This window comes from Mus caroli, chromosome 14, assembly GCF_900094665.2.
Source record: "Mus caroli chromosome 14, CAROLI_EIJ_v1.1, whole genome shotgun sequence".
NCBI classification, from domain to species: domain Eukaryota; kingdom Metazoa; phylum Chordata; class Mammalia; order Rodentia; family Muridae; genus Mus; species Mus caroli.
The window spans coordinates 16,184,343-16,203,740 of record NC_034583.1 but is presented as its reverse complement, the minus strand read 5'-3'; the positions used below and the strand labels follow the sequence as shown (position 1 = coordinate 16,203,740).

Sequence of the window (19,398 nt, the reverse complement as noted above, 5' to 3'; positions counted from 1 at the left end):
TTGGGCAGAATTGGTGATTTTCACCTCCAACTGAGAGACCTTGTCTCAAAAAACAATATATGAGAAGCAGTTCTCAAGCAGACCTCTGCCTCCACAATGTGCACATGCACCCCTCACACACACTTATATCTACATATAAGTCAAATCAACTCCATGTCTTTCTTTTACTGAGAATAAGCAACATACACCTTGAAGGGGCAGACAGAGCCCTCATGGCCTTTTACCCACCTTGTTTTCTGACCCACTCATGATTTGTCTTGCCTGGTTCTTTCAATGCCAGCTTTATAGGCTCTGTATCTGGTTATCAAATATTCAGACCATTTCCCTGCCTCAGGACTTTTGTTCTTGCCATTTCTACCCCACACTTGACCCCAGAGATCCCTTTCCCCAAACCTTCTCATTCCCATCTCATCTCTGGTGCTCTCTGCATCTTCAGAGTGGTCCTCTTAAACCCATTTTCTCGTTAGTCTTTATTCTCACAAGTTAAAACAATTTCTACATTTGTCATGGCCTAGAAATTTATTATTGATTCACATATATATATTGGCTTATAATTGTTCTTTCCCAATGAAAAACACACTTCACTGGAGAGGAAGATGTATCTTCCTCCCAGGGCCAGCCAGAGGCCTAATACTTAACCATTGCATGGGCTGTGTGGGTGTTCTGGGTCTTAGCTTTAGCAGCAGCCAAACAGAGCTATTGATTAAGGGTAGTATCCCCGATTTAGGAAGGTGTGGAGAAGTCAGTAGAGCCATCAAGGAAGGCCTTACCCTTTGACCAAGTAGCTCTTTCCATTTACTGTGCTGAGCCAGGGATCACTTGTCATTATCACTGAGTAATGTTTTATTATTTAAAATCTCTGAAAATATAGCATAATGCTTATTATAGAAATATGTGATGCATAATATATATGGTTCATTTTTTAGTTCATGTGAGCCCTTATCTCTTTAAATAGTCAATGCATACCTTAATCTAAATCATATTATATGAATTCAGGCTTATATTTTTTTTCTTTGTGGCCTTAACATCTTAAAACAATTTTCAAAATTCATTTTTTAAAACTTTTCTACTCCACATGAATAAGACTACTTTGAATCTTTTTCTGCACAAGCATGCTATGACACCTCCTTTTATTTTCTTGGAGTTGAGACACTGTGAGTAGAATTCATCTCCTTATGGAGTTCCTCCCTGTTAGTGTCTCCATTCACTGTGCACTGTGGAGAAACTCCAAACATCTTGAAGATGTTTCTGTGGCTGAGGAGAGAATGTTCAGATATGCAAAACTATGAGAAGCAGCCACAGCCAGTGTAAACTTAGCTAGGAGCTAAAAGATTTGCATATAGGAAAGGAGCTAGAGAGGTTTTGGAAATAAATCTGAAAAGGAAGCAGTAGTCAGAATAGTGGTTGGAGAATAGACAAGATATGACCTGGGAAGATGGTTGGCAAGAAAAGAGAAGAGGGAATATTGGGGGGCAAAAGGGGTACAAGAGTGAAGCCAGAGAGGCAGGAACAAGCCTGCAGGAAACAGTCTGGTCTGCAGCCCAGAACTGTGGGCAGATGAGGTGAGACAGCTTGGATAGAGCCAGGAGTGACAAAGCTGTACTCATGTGCTGGGCACTTAGACGGAGGCTAAGTATTATTACCATCATTCCAAGCACACAGGGGTCTGCTCTGAACAACAATATAGGCCATTTGTACAAAAGACCAAAATGGAATCCAAATAACAGGTTGCACTGCTCCAAGTCTCCCTTCCCCCGCCCCCGCCATAGTTAACATTTTACTACCCAACTGAGTAACTAATGAATCTGGCGGGTGTAAATCCCCAGACACAAATCTCTGCTTGGGGTCTGTGTCTAGACATCCAGACCAGAGCCCAATTTGCACTTATCACTTGTGGGGAATCAGGTTTAATGGGGGATACGGGGAGGTGTCATTTTACTGGCCCTGCCTTTGGCACCTGGTGGTAGACTGAGGATCCCCTGGATAATGACCATGTTAGGGGACTGGAAGTTCCTAGGTAAGTTTGGTATATGGCTCTGCTAGCAGGAAGCACTGACTGGGAGGCCTTTCCTTCTCATTGCAGGCTGTGTTTTGTGAAGCTTAAGCTCCTGATGATAGCCATTGAGTACAAGTCTGCCAACAGAGAGAGCAGGTAAGTTGCTATTCGAGTTGGAAGTGTACATCCTGGGAAGGTTCGTCCATGTTCTCTTTCTTGAATATGATTTATTTGCTTGGAACCCAACTCGGCAGCTCCCTGACCCTGCAATACATTTCAAGACATGGCAGTTTCTGTCATCCCATGTCCCAGTGGGCATCCAGAGACAATTACCCTGGAGAAGAGGAGGAGAGGAGAGAGACATTCTCAGTAGCTCTACCCACTATGCTATGCCTTCTATACAGGAAAGCAGGAGCAGATTCCCTCTTGAAGCCCCTTTTACTGCTGTAAGCAAAAAGCAGGTGGCCTCTGGCCTTCCTTACAGCAGCTTGCAGTAGAGCTGTGATGGGAGGTGCCAGCTCCCTCAATAGCCAAATTGCAAGCATCCTATTGTGTACCATATGTGTTTCTCCCACCGCAGCCCATATCCAGGTGGCAGAATATCAGCTTCATGTAAATTAGCCAGGAGAGGAGAGCTCTGAGGCAGGAGCTCTCGTTATTTATTTATTTTTCCGTTAATGATGTGCAAATCAGACTGATGAGGGACGGGGTCTGGTTGAAACAGATAACACCCCAGTCGATACATGACCTTACTGCTGGTTGATGGCAGCACTGTATGAACAAGGAATCCAGTCGAGGGGTCCTACATGCAGTATTGATAACATAGGTGATCTTTGATCCTTGACTCTTAGTCATAGTTTTGGAAGAAAGAGAGCTGGTTGATAGATAGAGTGGCTTTTGTTCTATGAAATGATGTATCCAGGTCCTGTCTGTGCTCTAGTGAGGCCTTTGCTCCTTCATATTCACAAGGGCAGAGGGCAGCCCACCCCAACACACACCTTCATAACTGAACACAATACAGGGCAACACTTGCTAGGTCTTGCTAGCATCGTTTAAGGAGTTTTCATGATCTTGATGAATGACCACACACACACACACACACACACACATTTCTAAGTGTGTATCTGTGACAAAAACAAACACTAGATCACAAGCAAGTGGATACTATGTTGTCTCTTCCCTTAACTGTAAGATCAGATTGTCCAAGGTCAATCTGATCAAATGCTGCATTCCTCTGGAAAATCCAAATCAACCAGACAACGGAAGATAAAATGGTAGATTTGGTGGCCATGTGTAGAACATGGTGGCAGCAATTTTAAAATTACATGTATGGAAAGGATATGTTTTTCTTTTCCATGTTGGCAAAGGAAATAATATTACAGTATTGTTTGAGCACAAGAGAAGTCCAGCCACTTGTCTTTCAACATTTAAAGTATAATTTTCTGGGGTCACTCTTTGTTCCTCTTTATTCCTGGCTTCACCTGGACCCATGTTTGTGGAGGAGAAACTATGGGTCCTTGGTTTTTTGGGTTTTTTTGTTTTGGTTTGGTTTGGTTTTCTGTTCTTTTGAGCAGGTGAGCATCACAAATGGTAATCTTTGTGGTGCCAAGTCAGTACACTTTTGTGGATATGAGTGTTTTCTCTATATCACTTTTATCCATCCCTTTCAAAGCATAAGTAAATAAAAATAGAGGAAAGTGTCACCACGTAGGTGGTGCTAATGCCAACAAGTGTTTTCAGAGCCTTCTGGAATAATCTATGGCAAGAGAAGACTGCACCAAGCCACGAGCATCTGCCCATCAGCTTGTACATACCTCCCTTTGGACACAGGAAAAGAAAGGGCACTGCTGGAATCCAGGCACTGTTTTAGGAAAACAGATTCCAGGTTCTATGAAGAAACAATCTGCCCTCTGATAGGCCTTCTTATTGGATGGTAACCTGAGCTATTTTCAACAAAGCCATGTGTAGTGAAATAGGTTGTAGGTTTTGTTTTTCTCCCACTGCCTCAGAAAAGACAAAAACAAACAAACAAACCCCAGGAACTTGTTTGGCTTTGTATTGGCTTTCTGTGTGTAGTTGCCAGCATTAATCCTCAATGTGGCTTGGTCTCAGTGTGGAAGCACAGGAGTGCTTGTGGGAAAAGGTGTACTGGAGGGAATGTGGATCAGACACTGCCCCCCCCTAAACCCAGGACTCACCCAACAAAACATTTGAAGTCCCAAACCACACTTTTTCTCTATCCTCGTGAGAAACCTAATCCTGTTCCTTTCCAATTGTGTAATGGACCAGATATGACAATGTAGAGAGGCCTCATCTCTTCCCCACCCTCCTACCTCTGACCTGTGTTAAAGGACATTCTCTGTTGTTGGTTCCACCCATGAGACTGTTTTCATGCTTTGCTGATAAACCTTGTTTTCACACACATCCTTCAAATGCTTTGAAACAATGGTTTTATTCCTTCCTTCCTCCTGGTGTCAGTCAATTTATTATCAAATTGTTTGATTTGAAATTCTTTTCTTGTCGTTTTTGCAGAAGCCGAAAGCGGTATGCATTCTTCGTTAACTTTCCTTCCAATCTCCACCCTATGTCTTCACTCCTAACCACAGGACTAACCATTTGCCAAGAACTCAAGAAGAGAGAGATTATATATGTGTATATATATATAATCTCCTTCCCTTGTCTACTATATATATATATATAGTATATCTATACATATACATACATTTTATATATATATATATATATATCTCACCTGTCTCCAACTAGAATACATCAAATTAGCCTGCTGTTGTCGTTGTTTGATTTGTTGATTATTTTGGTTGATGCACTAACTTCTTTGCAGGAAAATAAAAATAAATAAATAAGCAAGCAAACAAGCAAATAAGTAAATTAATGGAAAAGCAGAGTCCTATCTTCAATCATAGTACCAATGGTGGAAACAAATCCTATTAGAGTTGAAAAGGAGGACAGTTCTCTCCAGCCCTCTGTGTCTGTTATCTGTATTGTCCTGATGTTGTCCTGGCGTCCATTAGATACAGGCATCATTTTGTGTTCATTGCACATCCACATTCCCAGTGACCTCCACGTCTCTCTGTTAAGTTTTTACTTTGTAGATCAGAGTTTCTGTCCTTTATCCACAAAACAGAGACCAAGCCCTTGCACCTCTTCCTCTCCTTGTATTCGTTTGGGTTAATTTTGTTTTGACTATCTAACATCTTGAGCAGTGCCAATAATAAACTGCCTAGCTATTATGTTTATGTTCTATAATAAGCATGTTTGTTGGGACAAACTCATGGGTTTCTTTTTTTCCTTGTGTGTTTGGGCATCTTTCTTAACAGGAAGTATCTAAGCTTTTACCATGTGACTTCATCCTGTTTTGCCGCTGTTTTGTGTTGCATGGAGCATGACTAAATTATCATCGATGGCATTTTTTAAATTATTTGGGTTCAGGGGTGATTGGTGTTGTAACTTTTTTTTCAGCATAGTTTTTCAATAATGCAATCTCTTAGACAGTGTGGCTGAAAGTGCAATGCCAACCTGTTCACGTTCTTCTCTGTGGTGGTAGTCGCTGTCATGTGTTTGTGTTTATACTTGTGTGTGTGTGCCTGTGTGTTTGTGTTGTTTGGCACTCTTTCCAATGTCAGATCTTCTGTGATTTTATTTTTGTAGTAGATGTGAATAGAGGTGGCTTCCTGTCAGTTTGGTATTATTGACATGATCCAACTGCAAGAAGTTATTGCAACACTATGCATCTTCAAAGGTCCACAGTGGTTGCACCTCTGCTGTTGGCTTTTGGCCTTGGGTCCTTTTACTTTGTGGTTAAGGCATGTTGTGATGTAGGCATGAATTGTCTTAAAGTGTACCAGAAAGTATGGCTTGCTCCCAGAACCACATTTCCAGTATTATCCTTCCTAGATCAGCTCTCTCTATTCTCTCTCATGAAGTTAGTCTTTTTTGTAACACAAAACAATATATTGAAATTTAAGACAATTGATAGGCACTCAGGCTAAGCCAGATCTTGCCAATATTGTTGTGGACCACAGTGATGGCTATTTGAGTTTGGCCAACTGGGAGCAACCTTGATTATGGTGTCTCTGTATGTAAATGGACTAGACCTATGCATATTGAAGCATGGAATACACAAACTGTGTCTTCTACACGTATTCTAATGGAAATGCACGTGTCTAGTTGTGTGGGACTCCAACAGCACTTATTGTAAAGCCCAGAAGAAATGGAAAATTCAAGAGAGGTGATAAGGTTTGAGATTTGTTTTTTTTTTTTTCCCCTAAGATATGTTATAATACAGCACAAACTGCATTGCAGTTGAACTTCCTGAGAGAGGACACAAATTGGTCCAAATGGAGTTCCTGCTGGCAGTAATTGTATATGCCCATGAGTGATCAGATAGATCTCTTCCCAGTGGTGCGATTCATCTGGACATAGCATGGACTGAACTCCTCAATGGCTTGGATTTGCTTACTCTGTTTAATGAAGTCCCATTAGCTTGCTAGACACAACTAGGATTACAGTGTTTTCAAGTATAAACTATACCGTCACGGAAGTTGTGATATTTTCTTAATTGTTTGGGGAATGGTACACGATGCCTTGAGGGGGTGGGACGTTGGGACATAGGCATACTTGTACACACACACACACACACACACAGCTATTTATCCATGGTGGATTACAGTCTCCTTTAAGGTATCTGTTTTAGTTAAATTACCAATCATTTGTCATCTCCTCAAATATTAAGGTTTAGGAAGATTTAAGGAAGGGCAACTAAATACACTACAGCCATTGCACCTTAAATATTAGAGAGAGGAAAAAGAAGATTTCTCCCTAGCCTAGTCAAGATTTTCCAACCTGCCCCAAATTCAAGCATGGGATGAAATAGATTGCAAGGTAGTGTCTGCCTTAGGACCCTGTTACAGATATCTGCTGTTGAGTAGAGCCCATTCCATGTCCATGTGTTCTGCAATCAGAAACATGGGTTTCAGTTCTAAGTAAGTTGTGCTTTCAGTATGGAAACCAATTGCTCCAGCTGCCTAAGTGATTCACTGTTTACATATTTGCATATTTGCATATTTATACTTCATGCCTGTGGGAACTCGTTAGCTTGGTGGTCAATCCACAAGAACTTGTGGTGACTCCTTTGATCAGCCTGACTGATGAGAACTGCAGTTTGGGTTTTTAAAAGAACAAAGTTGCTGCTTTCATTTACTTGAGAGGAAAAGAGAAACTTTGAGAACTGCGGCCAATGACTATGACATAGGCTTTTCATTCATTCTATAGCTCTGGAAAGTACCAATAGTATGTAGGAATCTAAGCTCTACTATGAGAAACTCACAAGTAAATAGAGGGATCCTGTTTCTCAGTATTCCAATCAACTATAGGTTCTATAAGGTTCCTTATACCTTATAGAAAGTGTATGTTTTGCTCTTAAAGAGGATATTTAATCAAAAACTAAGCCTAGCTGCAGAACTAGAAAAAGCACTGAGCGAAAACTTTTGGAGAAGGGATGATACAAGCCCTGTGTGGCCATCTGTCACTAGGCATTTTCAATTAAAATCAGCAAGGTCATGGTAAAAGGAGGATAATTTATACCTTTCTTAAAATGAGGAAATGTCTTCTCCTGCCAAGATGTCCTTGTTGGAATTTTGTTAATGGATATATGGGAAAGGAAGCCTCTTGATAGGACCCTGCTCTTAGAGACACATCTTGAGTTTTATCTCTGATAAGCTCATGATTTAGACCAAATTGGAGCCAGAGAATTGATTGAAAATGATATTTGGGGAGGAGGAGTTTTGGCATCCCCTAAGAACAAAACAAACTTGACATTGAATAACCCCCAGAGCTCCCAGGGACTAAACCACTAACACACGGTAGGACTCATGGCGCCAGCCGCATATGTAGCAGAGGATGGTCTACTTGAACATCAGTGGGAGAAGAGACCCTTGGTCCTGTGAAGGCTCTATGCCCCAGTGGAGGGGAATGCCAGGGCCAGGAAGCTAGAGTGGATGGGTTGGTGAGCATGGGGAGGGGGAAGAGAATGGGGGGAGGGTTGTAGGTCAATAGCAATCTCTAAGTCTTTTCATTGGGAGAAGAAAATGTTATTCTTGCCTAGAATTCTTATCTATGTTTCCAAGAAGGGGGCAAGGCTAAAATTTTATTTAAATGTTTTAGATTTTGAATGTAGATAACACTTATGACATCTGAAATGCTAAACTCAGGAAGGTATTTCTCCAAAGAGTCTTTGAAGCTTACAACCTACACAGGAAACGTCTCATGTTGTAGACCCCTGGGATCACAGGCCTGCTCCTCACCACCCTTAGAACTAAGTCTAGCCTATCTGGCACAACGTTCCTTGTGATCTCGGACTTCTTCCATTTTCCTCAGGGGCTGGCCTCATTCTTTTGAATCTTTCAGCTCCCCAAGACTATCTCAGCCTAATACTTCATATAGATATAACTTTAATCTTCTCAGTTTGTCCATAGGGAACATGAGGGAATTCTGGGGACAGTGAGCCATCTATCTCTTGCACATCACTATAAAACTCAAGAAATGGGAGTGACTCTGTGTGTACCAAAGTTAATTTACAGTAGCCACTTTCCAGATGTTGTACAGAGACCACATGTTCACAAGAGGTCAATTAACATTGAAGACAAAATGGCGAGCAGGCTGGTAAAGCTGTAACAGCTTGTTTGCTCTCACTTTTTTAATCACCGGCTGATATTTATAGAAACCAAAGATTAAGGGCATAATGTATCCTTAACACATAAGCATATGCCTTTATTCTCTTAGAAACATTGACACCCAGGGGTTATATATTGCATTTCCTGGATTAGAAGAGTGAGGCTTAGCTGCCTCCAAATGACCAGAGCCAGAACCCAATGGTTTCTGGATGATGCATGCACCTTAGTACTTCACTAACATTGCTAGAGCCTGAGACTTGAATGTCCGATGACCTCCAGCACCAAGCAAGCCCTCTCCAGAGCACTGATTCAGTTAAAAGGCATTTGAAGACCACAGTACATTCCGTTGACGTGCATTCTCTAGACTTCAAATCCTGGGATGGCACTGACCTCCATTCTCTAGACTTTCAATTCCTGGATGTCACACTATAGGCCAATTCTTGCTCAGTGTACATGAAGATCGAAGGAAATAAAAAGAAGCCTCTCTTGAAGGGAACCTTGAGATCACTGCATCTCACAATAGCACTGTGGGCTACATTGATGGGGTACAATAATGGGGCACAAAGCATTAGGGAAGGAAACAGAGGTCTTCGAGTACACATGTCACCAATACAACGCCTGTCACATTTTATCTTTCAGATTCCATTGTTCAAATCATGATAGGACCCCACCCACCTACCCACCCAAAACCTGGGAAGTCTTCTCCCATGCTTATGTAAATTCTTAGCAAAGTGAAGACTTCCTTAACTTTTAAGAATATACTTTCAAGGCTCCAGAAGTGTGTGGGATTTTTTTTAAATAGATGAACTCATGTGTTATTCTGGCATGTACAGTTTTTTTGTTTTTTTTTTTTTTGAAAGAAGAAAACCCTATAACTTCATCTCACAGGTTATTTTTTTTTTTAAATAAGAAACACAGTGTTCCAGTCCATCAAGCCAGGAGACCTCTGATGAAACACAATAGACTTGGGCACTTTTGAAAGAATAAAATGATAACAATAACCATAAATGAAAAGTATTGGGTCATTTTAACATTACTTAGTTCTTTGACCATACACTATTGTTAGCGTTACCTCTCCTTTTGTGGGGAAGAGCGCTATGCTCTAGGTTCAGGGACTGGCCCAGTTACCACCTGCTTGCTAGAACATGGACCTTACTTCTGATTTCAGGGGCAGTCACATAGGACCTGCCTCTCAGGAAAGTGGGATGAAAAAATGTACATATAAAATGCCTTATTTAACTGACTTGAAAAGGAAATCAATATAAACTGTATAGTCTCACATACACTTTGAGGAACACAAATACAAATTTTTCATATGTGTTTTTCTGTAAAAAAATTGCTTAACCTCAAACTTCATCCCCTCATGATTGTGCTAAATCAGAGGGCTTGTGATATAAAAGTGGGGGTTGGCAGAAGGGTAATTCATTATAAGGTCTTATTGTAAAACCTCTGCCTTTTGCAGTGTATCATTAGTGCAGACTGCTGGGCCATTAGAGTAAGCTTATGGTTCCTATTTCGGAAGGCATCTCATTGCTGCTGGGGATTCTGGGGTAGAGCAGTGAACTCTTCACACTCTGCTATTATTATTGTTAATAACAGCAATGGCACAAGTCCTGTTTCCTGCTATCAGGTCTTGTTACAGCTAATGGTGGATGCTCCTGCAACCACAACAGTGATTTTGGCAGTAATGATCTGATTGCAGTTCTCCCAACAGAACAGCAGTTTTCCTGAGTCCTCCTTGTTTTGCTGTAGATAGAGGATTCCTTTGGCAACAGTGGGTTTTTTTTTTCTAGAATGGTCTTACCACTAGACAAAGATCACATGTTAATTACCATCCTTCATTTTGCTTTGGGTAGCTAGGGAATCTTTTAGCTTGAGCCCAAATATCTCTTTCCCTAATCACCAGCTTTTCAGATCAAAGGATATTGCCATTGTCTTTTGCTTCAAGTTGCTAAATTCAACATCTTCCAAGCTCAAAGCCTGCATAAGACAGTCTAGTATTCTGCTTTTGATCTACAAGAACTGGTTTGCTTCTCTCATTTGCTAGGTTAGGATGCATTTGTCTTTACTACTATCCCAAACCTAACTTGCTCAGCTAATCGATTTCTGGTACTAGGACAGTGTATATTTCATTTCATTCCCCTCCCTGCAAGACAAGGTAGTTGTTTTGGTTCTTTCTTTCTTTTTTTAAGAGGTAATTTTTATTTGTCTTTAAAACTCAGAGTGACCCAATGAAGGAATGCCACCTTTATATCTTATTCACACAACCATACAGTTTTATAAAAGCAGACTGGAGTAGTTGAGGCTATCCAACAGAAGGTAGCTTTCTTTATAACTGTATATAGATCAGGTTCTTTATGCAGTCTACTTTGATGTCCTTATCAGGGTTCCAAAAGATGTATAGTTTCCTTTTATATTACATATAATATAGGTGTCTTGTACCATTCCCCATGGAAATATGTGGTATGTATATTTGTCTGTTTCTGCATCCATATAGGGGTCCCATCAATGCTATATTACCTAAGGGAGAATGGGTGTGTGTAGAGCTTCATTAGGCTGACAGTGTTTCAATACTGGCCATCAAAATCAGTTTCAGAATGGGGTACATCCTGAAGAACTGTGCTTCTGGTCAGGGGTATCTGGGGGCAGCTAAACAACTCTGTTAAACAAACCCAGACCCTAAGGCCCAGATCTGCTTTGATTTTCCGACTTGGAGTGTATCACCTGGAGCTAAAGGATGCCATGATTGAACTAGATGTCTGGGCCAGTAAAGATCAGTCACTCAGAAAACAAAGCTGGGTGGTGGGGAGGGGGGTGGGAGCATTAGACTGGTGGGGCCCCTATGAAAACAGCAGGGTGGTGTTTTCATCAAGGTTTTATCCTGAACATGAGCTCATACTTGTGTCTTCTTTGTTTGTTTCTGTTCACGGAGCAGAATATTAATTAACCCTGGGAACCACCTTAAGATCCAAGAAGGTACTTTAGGATTTTTCATCGCAAGTGATGCCAAAGAAGTTAAAAGGTAAGAGTTTATTTTCATCTACTTTTCTTTCTGGTCCAGCCAGGCACCTTGATGTACCAACCCCCTTGTGTTCATATGTCCAGAACTATTGCAGCCCCTTCCTTGAGCAATCTCTTCACATAGCCAGTATCTGTCTTTAAATTTGAATATTAAAGTTTTAGAATCAGGAAACCTAGTTACCCGCTCTCTCGTCTTACAAGGAAGGTAACTGAAGCCCGTAGAACATAAGTGACTTCAGGTCATTCTGATTCTGATGAGGATTCATGAGACATCTGGCCTCTTGTCTGAGGTTATTTTCTTAATACCATCTGGGTAAAATATCTCTGAATATTACAAATTTTCTCCTGTAAGTGCCGAGTAGAATTCCCAAAGTTTGGATTAATTTCTGATGGCACATTAAACTCCCCCTATTTGTGTTTGCAACTTTCTAAGCAGTGGCTAAAATTGTCAGCCTTAGTCATGAAGCATCTATGGGTTCAATGTGAGGCTCAATGTTTTATGAAATTTTTATTAGTGTCTTTATTCCTGTCTAAGCAGCTTAGGGAATCATAGGGCTTTGCATATCAGTATGGGCTATCGTTATATGTGATTCCACTCTGCCCATTTGAAATGTTCACTTTCAGAGACAAGTAAGCCAAACAGGTTACTCTGTCAAACAACTGTGTTGCTCCTATCTGCTAAACCATCTCTCCAGCCCTTCAAGTTTCTTCTTTATCTAGGAAGAACTAAAGCATGGCTTGTTTTACCAGCCTGTGCAAAGTAATAGTATTATCAAAAACCAATAGGATGTATTTGCAAACTCTTGCTGTGCCAGTATAGAGCAATGATATTTTTCAAAGCCAGGCTTATGAATTTCTTTCTTCCTATTCAACTGTAGTAAATGGGGCCATACTAGTTTAAAAAGCTTATAAGGAAAAGAGCACATGGGGTTGAGGGCTTTATTTTTTCCATCTGAGATCTCTAATAAGTTTACTCCTGCAAATTGGAGGATGATTGACATTGCTAAATTATATGGGAGAAACACATCTCTAACCATTTCATGGATAGAATATCCTGAGACAGGAGTTTATCAGGACTATCCTAGATGGAAGTTTGGGTGAGAATGGAAAGTGGGGTGTCTGAGAGCTCCAACCCCAGGGAGTCTGGAATAGTTATGCCCTTGTCCAGACATGGGGCACAGAAGCCTGAAGCAGCATCTCTGCCCTAAGCATGGTAAGCAGGGAGCCCAGCTGACCATACATCATGCACACCTCCCAAACAGCAAATTCAACCTGAGCTCCCATTTGTGTAATTCTATTTCCTATTGCGTCTCTCGCTAATGAATGTCACAAATACCAGGCAGTCCAGGAAACAAATTACCTCCGATATTAGGGAATGTAATATGTCTCGTTTCTGTGCTTTATGGTGTTCACAAATACATGCTGACACCATCAGCTACAACTCCAGCCTGTAATTTTCCATGGTGTGCAATGTGTCAGAGCAAATGTTGTCAGTTAGGGGGATTTCAAATAGATGAAGAATATAGAATACTTCAGAGAGGACATTGGAAATTTGAATAAAACTAAACAAGTTTTATTATTTTTTTAAAAGAGAAGTAGATTATGTTGATTTCTTATTGGGTCTTCACCCTCTGCTATGGCCGAAGAAACAAGACTATAGCAGTGGCAACACACCACACACACACACACACACACACACACACAGTCAAGAAGTTAGTGGAATCTGGGTCATGAAGACTTTGAGGTGCAAGGCTTAGAGAAAGAGGAGTGAACCCATGTAATCCCATGAGGATGCTACTCTGGGATGAGTATTTATTTGTTCATATGCTTTTAATTTGCTGTTCCTAAATATTTGTCTTTTTAAATAACTTTGGAACACAATCTGGTGTCTCTCTTACCTTCTTTATCAGATACATATTTTGTTTGAGTCGAAATTAAAAATAATAGATTAGTTGCCAAGTTAAAAGAAATTGTCTGCTTTTATATTAACATTTTTATTCCTGGTTTCTTCTGAAAACATGAAATACCCCAACCTGGGAGTCATTCTCAAATTCACTCACTCACTCACTCACTCACTCACTCACTCACTCATCCATTCACTCACTCACTTACCCATTCATTCATTCACTCACTCATCCATCCATTCATTCACTCACTCACTTACCCATTCATTCATTCAGTCATTCACTCACTCACTCATCCATTCACTCACTCACCTTCTCACTCATCCATTCACTCACTCAAGTGTAGGGAGATGCTGGCAGATCGTGGAGGTAGAGTCATGTGACTCCATTTGGATTAGTCTGGGGAACCTGTAGTATGTAATCATGAACTTTGTAGAAATGAAGGAGGAGTAGGAATCACAGCTGAAGCCTAGACATGGGCCATGAACCATGAGGGCGGCAGAGATGATGACTCCTCTTGCTGAGATGGGAAACACCAGAGGATGATGGAGGTGGTAGGAAATGACTTCTGTCTGGGCCACAGCAAATGGAAGGTTGGTCCCAAACATACCATGGAGTCATGATAAAGGCAGGTACATCTAAGAGTCTGCAGTTCAGGAGAAAAGAGAGCTGTAGATATCAATATGGAGCCACATTGATAGGGGTTCCTGGCAAGGAGCAGAAGACCCACTTAAGTGGAAAACAAGAACAAAGGTTTATAAAGGGGGTCATATAAACTTGTGGACAGCAAGATGATTAAAACCAGTGAGAGACAGCAAAGCATCTTACAGGCTGCTACAGGATGGAACTGCAGGGAGAAAGGACAAAGGCTTGGGGGTGGAAGGCTGGGGCGGGGGGGAGGGCATGGTGTGGGAGTAGTGACTGCTCACTGCTTTGCTCTCCAATGGAGAAACGCTTCTGCTGCTTGCTATCTATTCCACAACCCGCTAAAGAGCAAGCTCACCCTTTCCCTCTTCCGGTCACCTCTGACTCTTACCAAGCACAGCAGAACAGAGGACAAGGAGACCCTAAGGCCAGCTTAGCAGGATCTGGAGGGGGTCTTTCTGTTGGTGTGTAAGCTTTCTGTTGGTGTGTGTTGGGACGAAGAGGATGGGAGTTGTTTTGGAGTGAGAAGATGAGCAGCAGGAGAAGAGAGGAGACACCAGGAATGGGGAAAGACTCCTGGAATCAATATTCATGGATTTTAACTGGGACCTGTGGGATTTTGTTTCTGGGATCTCTGAGTTTACAAGGACAAGTGTGTAGCTCTACTGGAAGGGTATTGACAAGAGGCTTCCATGAGTGAGGCAGCTCCCAAAGAACGGCCACTCGGCAAGACTCAACTTGAGGCTTAAAGAATCTTCCTCTTTAATCTGAAGAATCCATGGACACCTTTAGCTCATTACTCGTCTCCCTCATTAGCCTCACCTGTCTGGCTGAAGCAGCTATTTGGCTAAGTGAAAGAAGCCAGGCAGAGAAAGACAAACACTACACAATCTCACTTTATATGTGAAACCTTATAAAGTCAAGTCCACAGAAGCACAGGGTAGACTGGTCGGTTCCAAAAAGCAGGGGCACAGACACCTCAGGGGATAAGGGTGAAGGGACAGAAAACATTAATTTAAGCAAGAAGATAAATGCAAGACATCATTGCAGAGTGCCATGGCCATAGTTGGTTTAAAATAGTTATTTTTGCATTTACTTATTTATTTGTGTTGAATAGATGTGAGAATTTGCTCACCTTGAAGGAAGGTGAGAGAACAGCATTTCTCCTTCTGCCACATGGGACCCAGGGATCAAACTCAAGTTGTCAGATTTGGCATCAACTGCTGTTTCCTGCTGAGTCACCTCCCTGGCCCATAGGTGGTTGTTGTTGTTGTTTTTAAGACAATATATTGCGTTCATGAAAATTGCTTTTAGCAATTTTTCTTTCCAGGTAGATTTTAAAGGCTCTCACCTCACATACAAAGTAACAACTAGATGAGAGAAAATGCATAGCCTTGCTTGATTTAGCCACTCTGTAACAGAATTTCAAAACAGCACATTGTACATCTCAAATAAACATAGTTGTGTCAGTTAAAAGTAAAATGTTTAATATAAAGAGTTGGCTTTTAGTTTCTTTAGACTCATCTCTCCATCTCTTCAGAGGAACACATTCAAGATTTTTGGCTCCTGGACTTGAATCTAGATTCTGCCATTTAGCAGTGTGACCTTGAACAGGCCATGTAATCTCTCCCTGTTTCAGTTTCCTTATCTGTACAACAGAGGTCATAATTAAGCCTCTTTCAAAGGGTTGTTCAAAGATCAAATATGTTAGTGTTTCTGAAATGCTGAGAGCAGCACCTGGCCTAGAGTCCGGACCCTGTAAAAGTTAGTTAGCTGTTATTACTGCTGCGTTGCTGTCACTCAGGAGAGCTTCGAATGGAAAGAAGATGGCCAGAGGAAGTAGATTCGAACTTACTTGCCCTGAGTAAGAGGACGCAGCACTGCAGTGCCTTGTAGGGCAACAGCTGCCTTTTCTGATTTTGCAGAGTATATGCCATCTGACATTGGAAGGAATGGTGAAGGAGCCTCTTGAAACAAAGAGCTTTGGGCTTGCTGTAGAAATGCAAACCCTGTGGAAAACATAAAAGACCCAGAATTGTGTTTAATTCTTTAGCCTCCATCGAGAAATGGCCCTGTTTATTCCTGGCACTCAGTTTCATGTTGGGAGTGGTAAAGGCGTTAAGCCCAGGATTTCGTTAGTTCCTGGATCCAGAGGGTTGGAAGGTTGTTCCAGTAAATTTTATTACCTCCCCGGTACAGATGCTTCTCTACTTATGATGGGTTTACATCCCAATAAACCACCATAATTTGAAAATAGCTCACGCCAAAACTGCATGTAACCTCCTGAACATCACACCTTATCCCAGACTGGCTAATGTATTCAAGTGCTTCAAATTAGCCTATAATTGGGCAGAACCGTTTAACACAAAGCATGGTTAATACACTTACAGAATGTTGGGTATCTTCTGTCACCTATTGACTCCTGTGTTGAAATTTAATAACAGAGTGGTTTTATGGCCCTGCTTCTGCACCATCTCAAGTGGAAGGGCACAAGCCACCCACCAGGTCCCCAGGTTACTCCTCTGTGTTCTATTGCTAAGAAGTGCTCAGAGCATCTTAGTTCTTCTCATCCAAAGTATCTTTGGTACAACCAAAGTTCACATTGAAGTCTCAGATTGACACTAAAGTCAGACTAGGGGATATTGCCATTGTTGTTGAATGCTTCTTCTTCCAGCCCATTTGACCCAACCATTCCTCTCCTTATCCCATTCCAGTGGTCAGCATAAAGAGAACAAAACTTTTATCCATTATATATGCTCAGAGAAAGCTATAATGGAATGGATCTAGTCAGCTTTGGAATGCAATGGGCTTTGAATCTTAGGAGAGAGTTGACAGGAACCACTGCACTCTTTGTTTCTGTAGTCCCTCCTCCCTCCAGTGACTCTCAAACCTTTCTTATTTTAGTTAATAAGAAATGGTACTTTCGAAGTGACAAAGGTAGTATTTATGTCTGACTGAGGGTCATCATCCTTGAGCCCCTTAATATATATTCAACTAGACTGTTGGGATTTCAGAATTGTTTTTAAAGTACACTCCAAGGACTCAGAGATGGTTGACCATGTGTTCCAAGGACCAGTACTCAGTGCTGTTCTCAGAAACAACAGTCACAGACCCAGTATGTGACATCAGCAGGACCTTTCTCCCCATTTCTTTGCAAAGTTTATAAAAAGAAGCACCAACTCCAATCACAGAATCCTGGGTTTGAAATGAGTGGTCTTACAACAAACATTTCCGTCTGCAGATGTCTAAACTTTTCAAAAGATGAAAGGAAATTAGGGCTGGCATGTTTCATTAATTTGGCACCACCTCGAGGGAAACGTGGTACTCATTTTACTCGGGTGGATTATGAGATGTGTCAGTTTTTCCATTCTCTTTCTCCAGGGCATTTTTTTACTGCAAGGCCTGTCATGATGACGTCACAGATCCCAAAAGAATTAAAAAATGTGGCTGCAGGCGGCGTAAGTAGTGTTTCTTTCTCCCTCCCCGCCCTGCCCTTCACCACCCCTCAATTCCTTTTTCCTTCTCCTTTTCCTATTAGAAGGACATTAAACACCAAGTGCTCTCTTGAATGTGTTTATGTATTGTACCCAGCAGTTTAAAGAAACATAAATACCTGTCCTTGCTTCAAGCAGAAGATGAAAAAAGAAAAAACAACACAGTCAGTGCCTGGGTGAGAACCTAGTACCTATTGCCCACCTCTCTAGAAGTAGACATCTCTGGCCCACACAGTTAAGCATCATGGGTAAAATGGAGGATACCTACAGTTATGGAAGAGGGAATGTTTTTTAATACCAGGATTTCTAGTAGCTAGGTGGTCCCTAAGTATAAACTACATAATGCTAGTAGGAAAATGAGCCTCAGAACCTAGTCTAATCTTGAAATAAAAGCACTGAACTGCCTTTCGGTTAGAATTCTTGTAGGTTCAGATTTAGATCACCCCCAAACACAAAACTAGTACTCCTAGTAAAGCAATCAGCCACCAATGTTCAAAAGGCCATCCTTTATGTCAGTAACCTCAACGCGCCCCTACATAAGGCACATTGCTTTGTGCGGCAAACTGTTCTGGTCTTGGAAGCTTCCAGCATAGTCTGTCTCTGTTGTCTTCTACCAAAGCTTTCCTAGGGACCCTCAGTGACTCAGGAACACTGGCTTATGACTTCCACAGACAACACGCTGTAAAGCGGGTCTTTGCTTTGGGGAGGGCCAACCTTTTGTAGCAATTAGAACACACACCCTGGAAGAGATTGTTCTAAACATTAGAGAAAAATGAATGAAGTGATACCTCTCCTTCCATGATGACTTGAGGTTCTAAAAGCTCCTCCTGATGGTTGCTTTGGTCCTCACCATAACCCTACATAATTACCAGGGACATATTTAATCAACTTAGAGAAACAACAACCCTTCCATGTTTAATGAGAGGTTGAAATTGCTGATAGCCATGCTGCCAGCCATCATAGATTCAAGTCCCCGGAGGCCTATCTTGGTGCTGTGTTCTGAGGGCCCTGACCTTTCTGACAAGAGCAATGATAACCTTGAGTTAAATGGGTGGGAAGAGAGTTATAGAAGATCACCCCCATAAAATACATTTTTTACAAGCAGAAATTAGTCAAAAGGCCACCATTTCTTCTAGGATATGCCACCCAAGGATCTTATCACTGAGCTGCCTGAGGGGAACGTGTTAAACCAGTAAGATATAAAGATGGTACCACCTAAACATTAATAAGTTGGTTTCTTGGGAAATACCAATGGGCAGTACTTGGTCTTGCGAAGTTCCTGTAGAAATCCTCTCAGATACCCTTTCATACACCAGCTGAGGCCAACTTNTTTTTTTTTTTTTTTTTTTTTGGTTTTTTCGAGACAGGGTTTCTCTGTATAGCCCTGGCTGTCTTGGAACTCACTTTGTAGACCAGGCTGGCCTTGAACTCAGAAATCCGCCTGCCTCTGCCTCCCAAGTGCTGGGATTAAAGGCATGTGCCACCACGCCCGGCATGGCCAACTTCTTAACATGTATATTCTGCTTCCCCCAAACTCTGTCAGCAGCCCTAGAACAATTTTCTGATTCTCTCAAACCACAAGGAACAGCACGTGAATAGGAAGAAAGGACAACATGAGCTCAACTGTCAGTCTCCAGGCATCACTC

At 41.5% G+C, this 19,398-nt stretch overlaps 1 protein-coding gene across 27 annotated transcripts in view; it reads left to right on the top strand.

The window, feature by feature from the left end:
* Positions 1-19,398, top strand: part of Kcnma1 (potassium calcium-activated channel subfamily M alpha 1) — a 702,678-nt gene that overhangs the window by 547,134 nt on the left and 136,146 nt on the right. For 14 of the 27 annotated variants that reach the window (XM_021182666.2, XM_021182664.2, XM_021182654.2 and 11 more), the window contains exons 16-18: positions 2,084-2,152; positions 11,624-11,710; positions 17,640-17,716. In XM_021182666.2, coding sequence (XP_021038325.1) covers positions 2,084-2,152; positions 11,624-11,710; positions 17,640-17,716 — 233 coding nt within the window. Of the gene's footprint in view, positions 1-2,083; positions 2,153-4,528; positions 4,541-11,623; positions 11,711-17,639; positions 17,717-19,398 lie in introns of all 27 variants that reach the window. The other 13 variants (XM_021182657.2, XM_029468759.1, XM_029468758.1 and 10 more) reach the window with 1 other exon arrangement.